The sequence below is a fragment of the Eumetopias jubatus genome, unplaced genomic scaffold (genome assembly GCF_037043125.1).
Source record: "Eumetopias jubatus isolate StellerSeaLion01/CBP00866 unplaced genomic scaffold, mEumJub1_p1.0 scaffold_7, whole genome shotgun sequence".
NCBI lineage: Eukaryota > Metazoa > Chordata > Mammalia > Carnivora > Otariidae > Eumetopias > Eumetopias jubatus.
In genome coordinates this window covers 27,428,680-27,445,719 of record NW_028274813.1, presented here as the reverse complement: position 1 = coordinate 27,445,719, position 17,040 = coordinate 27,428,680, and the positions used below count along the sequence as shown (strand labels likewise).

At 51.1% G+C, this 17,040-nt stretch overlaps 1 protein-coding gene across 1 annotated transcript; it reads right to left on the bottom strand.

The window, feature by feature from the left end:
• Positions 1–394: 394 nt before the first annotated feature.
• Positions 395–2,099, bottom strand: SYNDIG1L (synapse differentiation inducing 1 like). The gene is made up of 3 exons (XM_028103016.2): positions 1,607–2,099; positions 725–865; positions 395–553 (listed from the first exon to the last, which is right to left on the bottom strand). The coding sequence occupies exons 1-3, from the start codon at positions 2,021–2,023 to the stop codon at positions 395–397; spliced, it is 717 nt and encodes a 238-aa protein (XP_027958817.1). The 5' UTR covers positions 2,024–2,099.
• Between the last annotated feature and the right edge of the window lie 14,941 nt (positions 2,100–17,040).

Sequence of the window (17,040 nt, the reverse complement as noted above, 5' to 3'; positions counted from 1 at the left end):
TCCTGCTTTTTCTCGGCAGAAAAGCTGGCAGAGCCGGGGAACTGGCTGCTGGCAGGGCAGGTGACCCTCTCGGGTGTGGGCAGAAGAGGTTGAGCTCCCAGCCAGCTTCAAGCCAGAGGTAGGTCCTGCCTGGATGGCTTGGTGGGCAGCCCCACCCTCTCCTGCTTCCTGACGTAGCCTGGGCTAGAGGGTGGCTCTGCTCTGGGGCCGGGGGCCAGGGACCAGAAGAAGGGACTGCGGAGCCCTGCAGGCTGCAGCCTGGGAGGCCTCCCCCAAACAAGCTGGGCTGGCAGGTTGTCTTGAGGGGCCCGTGCTCTCCCGAAGGTCTGCAACCCCAAGCCCCAGTGCTCCTCAGGTGCAGCAGGGGCGTTAGGATGCCAGGCCCTGCTGACCGCTAGCCATGGCCATTCTGGGACATGTAAGCTGCCAGAGCCACCACCACGGCCACATAGAGACCGGCGCCCACGGCGATGGAGAGGGTGGCCAGGAAGAGGGCCCTGCGGGAGGTGGTGCTGGCCAGGCGGAAGTCTCCCTTGGAGATGGCCTTGCTGGTCTAGGGAGAGAGAAGTGCTGGTGAAAGGGACATCCCCGAAGTGGACAGCACAGCCCCAGCCTGCTGGGCTCCAACCCCCTCCTGCACACGCCCCACCCCCCCATCTTTGGTCAAGCCCTCTGGCGGAGGGAGGGGGCTGGAGCGGATGCCCTGCGCCCCTCATGCTCTTACCCCCTGGGAGAAGTAGAAGGCAGCGATGCCCAGAGGCCAGAAACAGCAGAGCATGGAGAAGATAGTAAGACCCAGGTGGTCCCTGGGGGGCAGTGCCACGAAGTTGTCTTCACTTTCACTGTCTGTGGAGGTCATATCACTCTGCAAAACACAAGTGGGCTTTTGCGACCAGACCTAGGATCACGGTTGGCCAGGATGTGGGGCCTCAGGTAGTGTCATCTGCTGCAGGTGGGAGTGCAGGTTGGGCTCCGCACTCTCTACCCAAAGCCTTAGCTGTGACCACTGATGCCCTCCTTAGGAATTAGCACAAGCATACAAAGAAAGAGTGCGGGTATCTATGTACAGGTGTGTGCATCATCGGATGGTAATTGTGAAAGAAGAGGAAGAGTCTCATTGCCCAATGACCAGGAGATTGAGTTATAAGTGATGGGAGAAGGTACAACGGGATACCATGGAACCCTTAAAGATTGCCTTGTAGACAAATGTTAAATGATGTGGAGCCGTACTGAAATACGTTGCTTAGAGAGAAAAACCTGGTGATAAAATGGTATACAGCGAGATCTTTGGGGGGAGTAGGGTGGGAGAAAAACATTGAATGAAAAAAGACTAGAACCTCATCCACTAAAATAATAATATTCTCTTCCAGTGGTTTTCTGTATTTTTAAATTACTTATATAATTAAGAAAACAAGAACAAAAAATGCTTTAAAAAATTAAGTCGTCAACCCAAGCGTGTGTTTCTCCGAGTATGGACGTCCAGCACCTCTGCCAGAAGTACCTTTTCTTTGGTAACATACAGATGCTGGGACCCCAAGCCAGGCCCACCGAATCTCAAGCCCTAGAGCTTGGCCAGGGACTCTGCATTTTAAACACATGCACTCACCTCCTCCTCCTCCTGGTCATTCTCCCGGCCCTGCAGCTCCTCTTGAACCCCATAGGACACGGTCTGGATGGTGATATCCTCTTCTACTTGGCCAGGTTCTGTGGACCGCTCCGTGGGCCCAGCCTGGAGCTCCCTGTTCTCTGTGAAGCTGGTCTCACAGGTGCTTGCCCTGGGCTCCTTGATCTTGTCCCTCCCCAGGAGGCAGCTGGGCCTGTACCAGGCCTCCACGGCCAGCTGCAGGGAACCCGGGTCCAGGAGCTGGTGGGTGCGAGCAGGGCCAGGCCCACCCAGGAGGTAGGAGTAGAGCTTCTCCTGGCATGACCAGCTGGGCGAAGCCTCGGGGTAGGGGTAGCGGCCATGCAGCGGGGCGGGGCTCCGGGGCAGCAGAGGGTTCTGCAGTTCACTCAGACTCTCCATGGTTCCGGGGGAGAGCTCCAGGGAGGGGAGCCCGGGCCAGCTGAGCCGTCCTCAGAGAGCCTGCTGGGTGAGCAAGACAGACAGACGCTGAGTCCCGGGTGCCGGATGCAGGGCTGGAAGCATTTAAGAACGCGGGCCCTCAGACCCCGCCTTTGCCACCAGGCAGCTGTGGGGCTTCGAGCTGGCTACTTCTCTTCTCAGAGTGTCCTTTTCTGGTCGACACAGTGGGCAAAGCAGCAGGACTTACCTCGCAGAGTTGGCTCATTCATCTATCCTGTGAACACATAATGGCTGAGCGTCAGCTCCCTGCCGGGCACCATGCAGGGGCTGGGGACACGGAGGCGGGAAAGGCAGGGAGCAGGGAGAGGGAGGGGGATGCACACTGTCTTCACGGAGCTCACAGAGGTGAAGGACAGAGAGGGGTGTAAGAACGAGTGACGGACAAAAGGGACACGAAGGTGCAGGGAAGGCTTGGCTCCGAGAGCCAAAGGAAGAAACCCAATTGGTAAGGCAGGGGGAGGGAGAACACGTTTCAGGCAGAGGCCAGATCAAGGATGCTTGCTCTGAGAGCCTGGGAGAAGGCTGGTGCTTCTCCGGGTAGAGAGGGAGGGGTGAGCTGGGGTGTGGGGCCAGAGCGTGCAGCCCTGTTTAGGTCTAAGAGGGCTTCAGGGGTCTTGGCAGGAGTGATAGGATGCAATCTGGGTCCAGGAGTCTTCCCGGGGCTGTGTGCGGGGAGTGGCTTGGAGAGGGATGGGCTCACTGTGACACCCGTAGGGGGCTTTGCCACGGCTTCAGGTCAGCTGAGGACAACTGGAACTCAATAGTGGGGAGATGTTGACAGGACTTGGTAGCAGGTGGGATATTGGGCTGAGGGAGGATTTGTTCAAGGGTTGGATGGGACCGCACTTAGCTCAGAGCTCAGCACAGGCCACGGGCTCACAGCTGTCCATTCTTTCCAGGGGAAGATGCTTCTCCCCAGTTATGGTCTTAGGGGGATGCCCCTTAGACTAATCTCCCCTCTAAGGCGGACTGTGGTTTTGGGAAATCCTGTGGGGTCTAAGGCAGGGCCTCCTGAGCATTAAAGTCTAGACTAGTACATCCCAGCTAGAAGTGTAGATAGATATGCTCATAGGCTAGTGTGTGGACATCCTGTTGGGCTACCTCTCCCTCCTTCAGCCAGCCCTGAGCACCTGGGAAGGGTGCATAGCAGGTGCTCAGGGCTGGCTGAAGGAGGGAAAGGCAGCCTGTGAATGTGGCTACCACAAACCTACACATACTCTGGGGTGTGGCAGGTAGAAACGGGATATGGAGAGAAGAGGGGCAGGCCTGGTGGCCCCAGGGACCCTGTGCTCTCCCTCCCAGGCCCATAGTAGTTGAAGGGTGACAGGATCATATCTTGCCCTGGACTGATAATCTGAAGATCGGAGAGTCGGTCCTGCCCTTGGTACTTTGGGCAAATAATTGTGCCCTTCTGGGTTTCCCCAGCTGTAAAGTGCAGATGACAATTCCAGCCCAACCCACAAGGTTGTTCTGAGGATCCAGATGGCCGAGATGTCATTGCAGATTATAAGTAGGAGGGGCTGCTCTGCTTCCTTCCGGGCTCCAGTCTTTACTCACCCAGGGTCATTTCTGGCCTGATGGTAAAGGGAAAAGTGTGGGGAGGGATTTCAGCCCCCAGGGATGGGTTTGTCTAGGCCTCCTCCCCAGTCCCACTCCCCATCAAGAATCCACAGCCAGAGGCTGGCCATTTCTCTTTCTGGCCCAAGAGAAGTGGCTGGATTCTAGAAAGCTGTTTTTTTGGGAAACCTGCAGACGGAGCCGAGCCCCAGCAATAACAGGGAGTGGGACAGAGTGAGGGGCGGGGGAGGGCCCGGCAAGACTGGAGGGGGCATTGAGGGTGAGTCCATGGGGGGGCCAGCATCCCCTGGGTGGCCTGCTAGGAGGGAGGAGGGAGGCTGCTGCTTGCCTGGGGGCAAAGAAGCAAGAGGAGGCTGCCCATGCCTCAGAGGCTCTGAGCCCTGACAAACGTGGCCTCTGGGGCCGGGGATCCAAGAATGTCGAACAGAATCACGGAGGGACCTAAAGAAGGGCGTGTGGCCCAAGTGTCCAACTCCTCCCCCAGGGAGGGCACAGATGGTGTGGGAGACGCTGGGCTGCGCTGCCCCTGGGGGCTCCGTGGGTGCACAAAGCAGTTACAGGTCCTACCCGGGTTGTCACCCAGCTGGGGCAGAAGTTTCTGCGGAGTCGAGATAGCGGTTCTCAGGAGGAGTGGAGCTCACATGCACAGGGGCTTCACTACTTCTCCCTCCTCCTGCCTCTCTGGGGTCAAACATGCAGGGAGCCATGGGGACTATCGTGATGTGTCCGCGCTCCTCTGGGCAGATTCCCAGCGGGCCTGGTCTCTTCTGACTCCCGAGGGCAGCTTTTGAGTCCCTGTTCCAGCCTCCCCCACCCCCACCAGTGGATGTGAATCACAGATATGCAGTCCAAGGGCCTGTGACCCTAAGGCTCATGGGTTTGGGAGTCAGGTACACTGGGGCTCCATCTCTGACCCACCCCCATTAGCTCTCTGATCTGGCACCTCGGTTTCCCTATCAGGAGTAAGAGGGGTGGGATTAAATGGTCACTGATGTCAATGGTGGCACTAGTCCTCCATGATCCCATAGACTCAAGGGGCCCTGCAGAAGTGAACTCCCCCACTGCCTGCCCCCGTCAAGACTCAGGGATTCGTGAGCCCGCTCAGAACCCAGTGAGGTGCCACCTTCCCTATCATGGCCCCTTGAGCACCCTGAGGGAGGCAGAGGGAAGGCAAGGCATCTCCTTGTCCTATGGACAGTGGAGTTACAGCATCATCCCCTGGCTTCCCAACGCCCCCTGGGCTGCCACAGTCCGTGCCCTGCCCTCCATCTCGCCCACCCTATGGGATTCTAGGACACGGCTCCCAAAAGTCCCCTAGCCTCTCCTCCAACTGGTATTAATCAATGCCCTCTCTGCTTACAGCCCCAAGGGTCCCTGTCGCCATCCGTGTGAGCAGAGGTATGTAGGGGTATTTCGGCGGGGTTAGGTAGGAAGGACCAGTCCCAGGCCCTCCAAGCCGACTAATGCATCAATGTCACCCTGCCCTGTGCCCTGAAGGAGGGATAGGAGCCCTTGCCTTGGCCAGTCACCTAATTCCCCAGAAGGAAAGGAAGGATACTTGTGGCCAGGAATCGGGCCCTGGAGCTCTGGAGACTTGTAGATACATTTGCAGGGCATTTGTCCAGGGCAGGGGAGGGCAGGGGCAGCTGGGTCCCCACTCCTCCCCCTGCTCTTGCCAGCCATCCCCTCTTAGTCAAAGTATACCCCACTGAGCTACTGAAACCCAGCCACACAGCCTTTCCTGGATTACACTCCCCTCCACCGCACTCCGATTGTGCCTTTGGGCAGAGCTTCTCAGCTTCATGTACAAAGACGTATGATCCCAGGTTTCCCCAATAGGGACAAACCGAAAGCCACCTGAATGCCCAACAATGAGGGACAAGTTAGATAAATTATGGTACAACAACCCGATGGTACAAGGCCTTTGAACGGGTTTACAAAGAGGAATGACATGAGAAAAATGCTCACTGCAGCTTGAGTGAGAAGGAAGAAAAGAAAGTGGTATGCGCATGTAATCTACTAACTCCACCAAAACGTCCACAGTGATTATCTCCAGCGGTGGCTGCACAGGTGCTTTTCATTTTCATTTTTATACCGTGTTTTTTTCCGTTTCCCATATTTATTTTTACATTGAGCATGTACTTCTTTTAAACCAGAAAAAAATTAAGTGCATAGATTTCTTCTGAGCCAAATTATCTAAAATTGGTTTTAAGCCTTTCCAGGCTTGGGGGTTCTTCTGGGTTTAAAGGCTGAGCACAGCATCAAAGCCCACCCTGACATAGACAGACGGATAGACACACACACACATGCACACACGTGCTTCCACTTCCATAAGTCAACCAAGTTATGGGCTACAGCCCCTCCTCACAGTCCAGCCAAGGGTCACAGTTCTCGAGCAGGTCATGTTCGCCCCATAACCTGCTAAGGCCACACGGGAGTCCACCAAACTGATCCCGGGGACCCAGCACTGAGTCCTGGCCAGAAGGAGGGGGTGGGCAGGTCCCCAGGCCCAGGCTTCTCTGCCCTTAGCCTGGCCTGACATTTTCGCCTGTGGCTTAGGGCTGCCTCTCCCTGTTCCCTGGAGTGAAAGACCTGTGTTCAAAGCAGAGTCATTTTCATCTCCACTGCTGCCTAGTCTCACCTGGGCTGTGTGTGCCTGCCGTCCGGGCTCTACTGGGCGCCTGCCTGCTTGCTGGTGAGCATGCCTGTGTCTGAGTGCGTGTGTCCATGTGCAGACACGTGTGCATGCTGCTCCGGAGGGAACACAGGAGATGGCTGGGATTCTGAAGCTCAGGAGATTGCTCCAGATCGTGCAGTTGGGGCTAAAGGTCCGGGCCCACAAGAGAAGAGGGAGAGGCGTCTGGGTGGCTCAGTCAGTTAAGCGTCTGCCTTACGGCTCAGGTCATGATCTCAGGGTCCTGGGATCGAGTCCCCGCATCGGGCTCCCTGCTCGGCCAGGAGCCTGCTTCTCCCTCTCCCTCTGCCACTCCGCCTGCTTGTGCTCTCTCTCTCTGTCTGTCAAATAAATAAATAAAATCTTAAAAAAAAAGAAAAAGGAGAGGGAGAGGTGGATCTGGGAGGCCACAGCCCCTGGCTTGTTTCCTTTGGACCTGAGAACCGAGCTAGGCCCTAAGGTTTTCCACTCCCTGATTTAGAGATGGAGAGCACACTGCCACCTCCAGAGCAGGGACCGGAAGCCCTCCAGGAATCCACTGGGGTCCAATTACAGCCTCCCACTGGAGTCTGACTGTTCCAGAGTCCAATCGTGCAGTGTCATATCAGTTTGCTTATCTAGGAAATGTATGGAAGGGTAGAAGGGGTTGATTTTTAACAGCTCAGCTCTGTATGACCCTGGCATTCTCCTGGGAGAAGAAGAACGATAACTTAACATTTATCGAGCTTTTTACCAAGTGCCAAGAGCGGAACTGCTCTAACTGCTCATCTGACCCTGTAGTTTCTCGTGGGAGAGTCACAGAGGATAGGGGCTTCCTCTTTTAGCTGTGGCAGACTAACCTGTGTCTCACCAAACTGCCTAGAACAGCTAGAAAAACTAGGGAACGACAGGAAGTCATCGAAGACTTCCGTGGTGACAGAAGCAAAATCCCAGAGGAAAGAGAAACACCAAGAGGTGAGTCCGACCTTGGCATCACTTTGCCCTTCCAGCAGTATCAGAGGCTGGGGAGAAAAACGGGAGTTCAGGGCCTGTTAAGGAGGGACCCTAGGAAACACCCCTGTTTTTCAATTGGGACCTCTTTAGGGGTACCCCCGAGGAGCAGGAGCATACCAGAAACGGCCCAGTCCTCACAGGCAGGCACAGAAACCAGGCTTTGAATCAGCTCCAACCTAATCGGATTAAGGTGATCTGCATGCAGCCTCATTGCAGGCCAGAAGCTGAAGTTGTCCGGGCCCGGCAGTTCTCGGTCCTTAGTGTGCGCTAACATCACCTGCATCATTAGCCTAGACTGCTGGGTTCCATCCTCACAGCTGATGGTTCTGAAATGACCCTGAGAATTTACATCTCTAACAAGTTCCCGGGTGGTGTTGATGCTGCTGGTCCAGAGACCACACTTCAAGAACCCTGCTCTAATAATCACTGAAAGAATAGTCAAAAAAAAAAAAAAAAAAAAAGGAACTAGTAAACTAACAGATGCAGAATATGAAATAATGAGAATACTTGATTTATCCAAAACGGGGCAAGATTAAAAAAGGAATCTAGAACAGGTGAGACAAATAAAAAACAAATAGTAGGATGTTAGACTTATATCCAACTATATCAGTAATCACATTGAATGTAAATGGAATAAAATTGCCATAAAAAAACAAAGATAATCCACTGTGTATTATTCTATTTATATGAAATTCTAGAAGACTCAGTGGCTGCTAAGGGCCAGGAGTAGGAGTAGGGGGTTGACTGCTAAGGGCCCCGAGGACTTTTTGGAAAGACAGAGCAGTTCTGTATCTTGATTGTGTTAGTGGTTACATGACTGCATGCATTTCACAAAACTCACTGAATTGTGTACTTAAAATTGATGAGTTTCGTTATATGTCAAAGCTGATTTTTTAAAAAACAAAGACTGGATCTTTAAAACAACAAAAGCTAACTACAAGCTGCTTATAAGCAGATGCACCTTAATTATAAAAATACACAAAAGTTCAAAGTAAATGAATGGGGGGCACCTGGCTGGCTCAGTTGGTAGAGCCTGCAACTCTCGATCTCAGGGTTGTGAGTTTGAGCCCCACGTTGGGTGTAGAGATTACTTAAAATCTTAAAAAAAAAAAACAAGCCAACACCAAAATATTCATATCACTTAAAAAAAAAAACCCAAACAAAGTAAAAGAATGAAATAATAATAGCACCTCACATGAATTAAGTTCTTACTGTGCTCCAGGCATGAATCTACATGCGACGAATTCTCTCACTTGATTCTTTTTTTTTTAAAGATTTTTATTTATTTATTTATTTGGCAGAGAGAGAGAGAGAGAGCGAGAGGGGGAACATAAGCAGGGGGAGTGGGAGAGGGAGAAGCAGGCTTCCCGCTGAGCGGAGAGCCTGATGTGGGGCTCGATCCCAGGACCCTGGGATCAGGACCTGAGCCAAAGGCAGATGCTTAATGACTGAGCCACCCAGGCGCCCCTCTCATTTGATTTTTATAGTAGCCTACAGTAACCCTGTGAAGTCTATGTCCCCATTTTACAGATAAAGACACTGGGGCCTGAGAAAGTTACAAGTGCCCAAAGGCACCCAGCTGGTGATTGGTGAGCTCAACACACACCCTGGAAGCCTGACTCCCAAGTCACTGGGAGCTAGTGTCCCTATGTGTCTGCTCCTATGTGTCTGCTTCCATTTCCTGAGTGCTTGCTTTGTCCTGAACACTGTGCCAAGTGCTTCAAATGCAGTATCTCACTCAAGCCATCCTCTTTCACACGGGGGTGGGGGGGGACTGCAGCTCAGAAAGGTTAAATAGGTTTCCTGAGGTCACAGAGCTGGAGAGTGGCAGAGCCCCATTTGACCCAGGTGGGTCTGACGGGGGCTCCTGCTGGCCTGAACAGCACCAGATACTCAGGTTGGCTGCAGGGGTGGGGGCCTGGAGTTGGCTACCAGGGGGCTCCTGAAGTGCTTGGGAAGATGTCTTGCAAACCCTTAAAAGGAGGCCAAAGGGACAGTGTGATGTGTGCCCTGGAGTTCGAGCACATCCTTGGGATGGGGCCCTGTGGAATAATAACTATGATTTACTGCAGCCCCACATGAATGAACCAGGTGTTTCATATGCTTCATCTCAAAACTGTGCAATGACCAGTGGAGCTGGCTATTGTTATTTCCCATTTTTCAGATGAAGAAACTGAGGCTCAGAAAGGTCAAGTAACTTGCCCAAGATTAAACAGTGATGGGGACAAGAATTGAACCAAAGTTTAATTGAATTCATAGCCTGGGCTCACACTACACATCTCAGAGCCTACCTGCGTGCAGAGGGGCTGTGATAAACGGTGTGGATGTGATAGTGTGGAAGACCTAGTCTTGAGTAGGTTAAAATTGAGGCCTCAGTGAAGGGAATGGGAAATGGGAGCTTTACGAAAAGATAAAAGAGATTTGGGGTGATTTAGCAGCCCAGGGTGCCTGCCTAGAAAACCTCAAGGTCTGGATTCATAGAAATACAGAGCCCTTGCAAGGATGCTCAGCTCCTGACCACTATCTCTCAGTGAACAAGAAGATGGCTTCTAAACCGAAAAGATGAAAGCAAGATCTTCTTGGTAAGGCAGAGGATTAAATATAAATGATTAAAAGCCAGGGAAAAGGTGAAATCTTTAAGACTAGGCGGCTAGGTCATCCCCTCGTCAGATAATATGTAAACCATTCTGCAAACTGTGGGGGTTGTGACTGTGGGGTTTGTTTGTAGACAGCTTGAGGCTGGATTTGATGATCTCTGGTCTAGCGTCATGGCTACAGCTTTACTGCATCTGACAGTAAAGAGCGAAAGCCAGGGGTCATGGGCGGGGAGGGGAGAGAGGCCAGCAGAGTCAGAGTCGAGGGGAAAAATGAGAACTTAGATTTCTTTGCTTCAGTTTGCCTCTTAAGGAAGCTAACACAATTGATTATCCTTTCTCCTCTGCCTTCAACCTCTCCTAACCCCCGATCCTTCCTTTTTTTTTTTTTTAAAGATTTTATTTATTTATTTGACAGAGAGTGAGAGCAGGAACACAAGCAGGGGGAGTGGGAGAGGGAGAAGCAGGCTTCCCGCGGAGCGTGGGCCTCTATCCCAGGACCCTGGGATCATGACCTGAGCCGAAGGCAGACAGACGCTTAACAACTGAGCCACCCAGGCGCCCCCCCACCCCCGATCCTTCCTAATGGCACTTAAACATATTGTAGTCTTTCTCGCTTAAAAAAGAAATCAATTGTGATGATTGTAAAACCCAGCTATAAATACTTTGATACTCTTCCCTTTGAGAGGTTGAGGGGGGTGGTCTATGTCCCTCCTCTCTAATCTGAGTGGACTTGTGACAGTCTCTTCAACCACAGAGCACACTAGAAGTGATGCCGTGTGACTTCAGAGACCAGGTTATAAAAGGCCATGCATCTTTCACCTTCTCGCTCAAACACTCACTCTCCAAACCCCAAGCCACCCTGTATGTAGCTGGACTACTCTGAGGTTGTCACGCTGGAGAGGCCACATGCATGGGAGCTCTGGATGATGGAACCTGCTGAGCCCAGCCTTCCAGTCATGCCAAGATGTCAGACATAAGAGTGAAGCCATCTTGGGCTCTTCAAACCAGCCCATCCGTCAACTGAATACCACCGGGGGACTTCTGTCCATGCCACACGGAGTGGAATAATCACACCGCTCAACCCTGGATGAATTTCTGACCCTCCAGGTCATGAGGTATAATAAAATGTCTTTAGTTAAAAAAAAAAAATTTCCTTAGTTTTAGCTACTAAGTTTTGTGGGGTAGTTAGGCAGCAGCAGATACCTGCAACATCTTTCCTCGGCGCCATTTCCCTCCTACAGCTCCTGTGCTCGCTCTCTTTTACCTCACAGCTGCATTTCTCAGAAGCATCATCTCCACTCACATCAGAATCCTTTGGCTCTCAGCTCAGAAATCACTTCCTCAGGGAGTTGGCCCTACATCCTCAGGCTAGATTCAGGCTCCTTGGTTATCTGCTCTCGAGGCTCCAGCTCATTTCAAAAAGCTTATTACAGTCTCTGTTTCTATATGTGTGATTTGTTGATTAGCGTCTTCCTCCCTCACCAGATTGTGAGCTTCAAGAAGGTGGGGACTGGGTCTTCCTCATCCCTGCTGCCCCTTACCTGGCATATAGCAGGCACTCAGGAAACAGTTGATCTCATGAGTAAATGAGTGACTTAGTGAACGAGGCGGCTAGGTGTGCTAAGGCTCCCCCATAAGAAAATACTTTGCAGGGTCTGGGATGGATGGAGCCCATCTGCACAATTTCTTGAGCAGTAACTTCAGACCAGTTCTCGGGATGCAAGAATAAACAAGAAATGGTACCCACTTTGAGGAGGAATACAGACTAGCAAATGCGAAATTTCAGTACAATGGAGTAAAGTGTGCTAGCCGCACAATGGAGTGCTAGAGGTGCACCGATAAGGGACTCTTATCCTGGGAATGGGGTGGAGGCAATGGCGGGAACTAAGAAGAGGCTTTCAGAGCAGGTGACATCTGATTTGAGTCTTGAAGGGAGAATCTGAGCCATCCAGGTGAGAGGAGGGGAGGGCATTTCCGGGTGAGGAAACAGCACAAGCGTGGGGTGGTGGAAGGGAGGGGAAGCCAGGGTGCTCTGGTATTGGTGGAACGAGACAGGAGAGGTGGGAAGGCCTTCTATTCCATGCAGAGAAGCCTTCTTCTGTGGGGAGAGAGGAGCCAATGAGAGTGGTAGCCAGGAATGATAGGGTCATACCTGGGTCTTAGAGCACTCTGGCTGGCCGCAGTGGAGAGAAAGGATTTGAGGTGAGTGAGAATGGAGGCTAGGAGTCCCGTGAAGAGGCTGCTGTAAAAGTGCAGGCAGGAGAGTATGAGGACCTGACCCCGATCCATGGCAAAATGGGTGGAGAGGAAGAGTCATATCTGAGGAGCAGTCAGGAGGCTGAATGAAAGGGTCTTTGTGGTTAATTAGAAGTGAGGGAGAGAGAGGAGCCAAGAATGACTCCCGGGCTTCCGGCTTTGTCAACTAAGTAGAAGGTGATGCCACCAGTTGAGACAGAAAATCCAGGGAGGAGGCTGCTGGTTCAAGAACGCAACCTGAGCACAAATGACCACTTCTTCTCCATTTAAGTTTCTATTAAAATGACGGGCATATATCTTTTAAAGAATGAAATCATAACAAAGTTGAAAAACAACAAAAAATGGTATCAGCGGACCAGAAACACAGGAATTTCTGGGAGATAAAGAGCAAATGAAATTCCTCGGTGAAGAAATCAGTGCAGAGGCACCTATGGCCCCAAACAGAATAAGAAGTAAGAAGGAGTCTCATTCAAGGGAGAGGTCTGTTAGGGAAACAAACTCACCCAACTTCAGAGGAAGTCCACACCAGCTGCCTATGCTAGTCAATACCTTCCCTTATTTGTAAGTCTGACTGGACATCAAAGGATAGTGAAGAACAACTATATGAAAATAAAAGAGAAGAATTAAATACACAAATAAAGCAATTGACTCGATAAGATCTAAATCATTCAAGTTATAGAAAAGATCTTTAAAATTTTTTCAATTTACGTCCTCTGAGAGAAAAAGAGAGGACCTCACATCTATAAAATGAGAGCAAGCTTCTATGAAAAAGGAGCAAAGAACATGACAGTGTTTTGGGAAATGAAAACAATTGTCTAAATTCTCGAAAATTTAATGGAATGGGGTCCTTGGTTGCTCAGTCGGAAGAGCATGTAACTCTTGATCTTGGGGCCATGAGTTCGAGCCCCACGTTGAGTGTAGAGATTACTTAAATAAATGCAACTTAAAAAAATTTAATGGAGAGACTGGATAACAGAACGGACACAGTTAGAGACTAACTTTTTCATGTGAAAGAAAAAGTTAATGAAATTCCCCAAGACACAGAGCAAAAAGACAAAAAGATGGAGCATATGGAAGAAAGATGAGAGACAGGGAGAAGAATCTCAGAGGTCCAACATCCATCTAACAGGAATTTCAGAAAGACACAACAGAGAGACTGGACAGGAATAATAATGAAAGGAATTGAAACAGGAAGTGTTTCCTGAGCTGGAAAAAAAAAAGAATATTTAGGTTGAAAAGGCCCACCAAGTACCAACCTAGTAAAATGAAACACACGCCCTCCACAAGGAAGAGCAGGATGGGAAGGAGAAATGGAGGAGTTGGGTCTTAAAGTGCCTGTGGGATGCTAGGGCAGAAACTCCAGCTCACAATTAGATGTATGCAGTTAAAACCCTGGGTCATGGTCAAGACTGGAGGGAGACTGGAGAATTGTCAAAGGACCTATGAAGAAAAACAGAGGAGAGGAGAGGGTGAAGGAGGGAACCCAGGAAAGAGAGAAAATACGGCTGGAACACTTCTAAGCTCCTAGGGGAGGATTCCTAGGCACTTCCTGGGAACATCAGTCTGCCTTTTCCTGGGAACATCTGGCTGCCACCCTGGCCTCCCATGGGCTAAACCAGCCTCTCCCTCAGAGCGTAATCCATTGGCCTGGGGATGGGTTTGTAGCTGACAAAGGTGAAAATTGCTGGGAGGATTGGGACAGTGGCACCGCTCCTCAAATTAGTTCATTTTCAGGTAGAAACCAAATCTTTATTCTTGCTGAAACAACCTGTCTCTTCACGGAAGCAGCTCGTTCCCAACCACTTAGAAGAAAACAGTGTATCTAATGGCAGAAGATAACACACGTAATGGAGAGGTAGAGCATCAGATCCTCACTCCCTGCTCGGTTTGCTTGGGGGAGGGGGTGGTGGGTGCTGGTGGCCACTGCAGGCAGGAGGGAGAGGAGAGAATAAGGGAGGAGTAAAGAGAAGAGAGAAGCTGAGTACAAAGAGCGGGGATGAGATCAGTCTTTATTGTCCCCCACCTTGCGGCAGAGGAGACCTTGCTCCAGGCAGGATGCCCACCAAGCCCCTGAGAAGAAAAAGGGGTTAGAAAATGCCAACGGTTTAGAGAACTGGGATATTTCTTCTACTTTCCCCCTGGAATGGTGTCACTTTGGGACTGCAAGTCCCTCTAGATGAATTGGCCTTTGAACTTGAAGGTAATTAATACTGTGCAGATGTCTCTAGATATTATCTTATTCTCTGCCTCTGTCATTTTGTGTGTGAAGGGGAAGGGACTTGCATGTGTGTATTTCAATGTTTCAGTCTCGCATGCGTGCTCGCGCGTGCGCGCGCGCACACACAAGACATTTCTTAATGACCATGTGACAGTTATCTCTTCCTCTTCCTTAGATCCTCTCCTTGCCCCTAGCCCCTAGCCCCTAGCCCCTAGCCCAGATAACCAAGATCACCTAATCACGGCCAGGGTTGACTCTCTTCTTCCCTTTGAGGCATTGCAGAGGGGGTCAGAGTAGAGCCTCCCCAGGGAGCCGGCAGGAGGGGAACACAAGGAGTAGCCAGTGGGTAGTTTTCCCGGTTGAGAGAGGAACCTGATGTGTCTGCCTGGGTTACCAGAGACTTCCTGCACTCTGACAACTCAGGGGGTGGGGTATCTACCCAAATAGCTGCAGAGAAGGTGGGGTGGTGCATTATTCTTGCCCCAGCAGGAGGCCAGCACCCCCACAGACCAGTCTTGCAGAAAATAAAGCCCCTTTCTATGCTTGCTGAGCTGTGGCTGCCATCACTTTGTTATGAGGGTTAGTGATTGTCCATTAACTCTGGAGAGCTGATTTTTGCCAGTGCTGCACCAACAGCTGGGAGGCAGAAAGTGCTGACATGGGGGGGCACTTGGCGGTTGATCCCCCACCCTGGTTGGGCGCTTGCAGGGTAAGTCAGGGAGGTCACTGGCATGGCTTACTCGGCTCTAACCAAGTGCCAATTAGCTAAGGTTTTTCTGAACATTGGCCGGGCCTGCCACAGTTGAGGAAAATTATTGTCAGGGAAGCTCATTTCGTTTTTTTATAAAAAAAAAGCTCTCCCCAGAGATGGATCTTTCCTGACTGTCCCCTCCGCCAGTCTTCTTAGGAGAGGGGATCCAGCCAGGCAGGGTACCTGGGAGGAGATGGCCAAGAGTTGGGTCCCTGGCCTTTGGCTAATCACAAGGGATGTTAAGGGGGAGTGCTTTCCTGGCCTCTTGGGCTGGAGGCAAGGGCCCTCTGGCTCAGCAACTCTATACACACTCGTGGCTTTCTCAGGAAAATAAGAGAGAGGGGAGGATCTTAAGGAAACATCAGAAATAGAAATGGCTTTTTCAGATTCCTATTGCTCCCTTCCACTCCATTCATAAAATCCAGTTCTTTGCTGAAAAGACCTTAGCTTACTCTGAAAACCAGGTTAATGAAGCTGGTATGCTGTGTTCAAGAACTAAGGGATTTGTGGTCTCAGGATGGCCCTCAAAGAGCCTCACGGAACATCAGGAATGTTAGAACTTGTCTAGCCCAACCCTCTTTTACAGATGAGAAAACTGAAGCCTATAGAGGGGAAGGGGCCTGCCTGAGTCAGTGGCAGATCTGGGGCCAGAATATGGGGCTCCCGACTTCCAATCACATGCTTTTATTCGGAGATATTTTAACACTCTATTCTCTTATTTTACACCCAATTACTGAGTCCTTACTATCTTCCAGGTGCTATGGGGGAGGGGAGGTGTGCAGGGAGGCAAAGAGATGAAAACACAGTCCTTGCCTTCTGGGAGCTGTTTCCCTAGATCTGAGATTCTTGGGGAAAAAAAACCAAAACAAAACACCAAAACTGTGAGTCAGACTCTCACCCTATATTATCTTCTATAGGTGATGATGAAAGAGAAGCGAGGAGGGAACCCTTTTGGCTCCTCAAGATTTATAAGTTGGGTTTCACTGACTGCGACCCCAGGGAGGCCAAGGACAAAGGAAACCATGGCTTGGCTGGGAGAAAGGGGGTAGGGGTAACAATGATCAGGTCACTGCCAGCAGGCCTGGCTGGTGATGGCAACAGTGATAGTAGCTCACACTGGCATGGCGACCTATAGATGACAAGCCTTCAGTCAGGTACATTGCTTCATTGAGTGCCAAGGCAGTTCCCTGAGGTGAGAGCAGCAGCTACCTTAACCCCACTTTACAGATGAGGAAACCGAGGCTCAGAGGCTCAGAGAGTTCAGGTAACTGGTCTCAAGCTGATACATGCCAGCGCCCAGCCAAGAATTCCTAGTCCAGTGCTTTCTTCTATTGCCGGAGGGTAGGGGTGGGGTGGGGAAGTTGTGCTGGGCTGAAAAGATGGGGAGAAAGCAGTGGTCAGCCACAGTGATAGGCCGATCTTCTCCTACGCAGTCTTATTTTGATCACTACATTCTGCCACTCAGAGAACTCTGCTCTGAAGAATTGGAAGCACTTTGCAGGCCTGAATGAGCTCATTCAGCACACTCTTGCCAGAAAGAGGGAGGACTCCAAATGGAGGCTCTGTCTAGGGTGACCAGCATTTAGGCACATATAGAAAACAAGGCTCAGGTTTCCCCACTCTTTGCCCTCATGCACCAAGCAGTATAATGCAAAACCAGCCTCCTTCCATTAGAGTCAAGAAGGCCACAGGAAAAAATAAAGGTATTTTCTGGTACCTCCTCCCTTCCCTGGAGTAATGGGCTAATCGGTCCTAAGGGGCCTGGCTCATCCTTGGCCCAAGGGCCATTTCCAGGGCAAAGAAATCTTGAGGGTGGAACAGGGGTGGGAGGAGGACCACAGGCACTCCAGTCACCCTGATGAGCAGGCTTGGGGAAGAGAAGGATGCTTA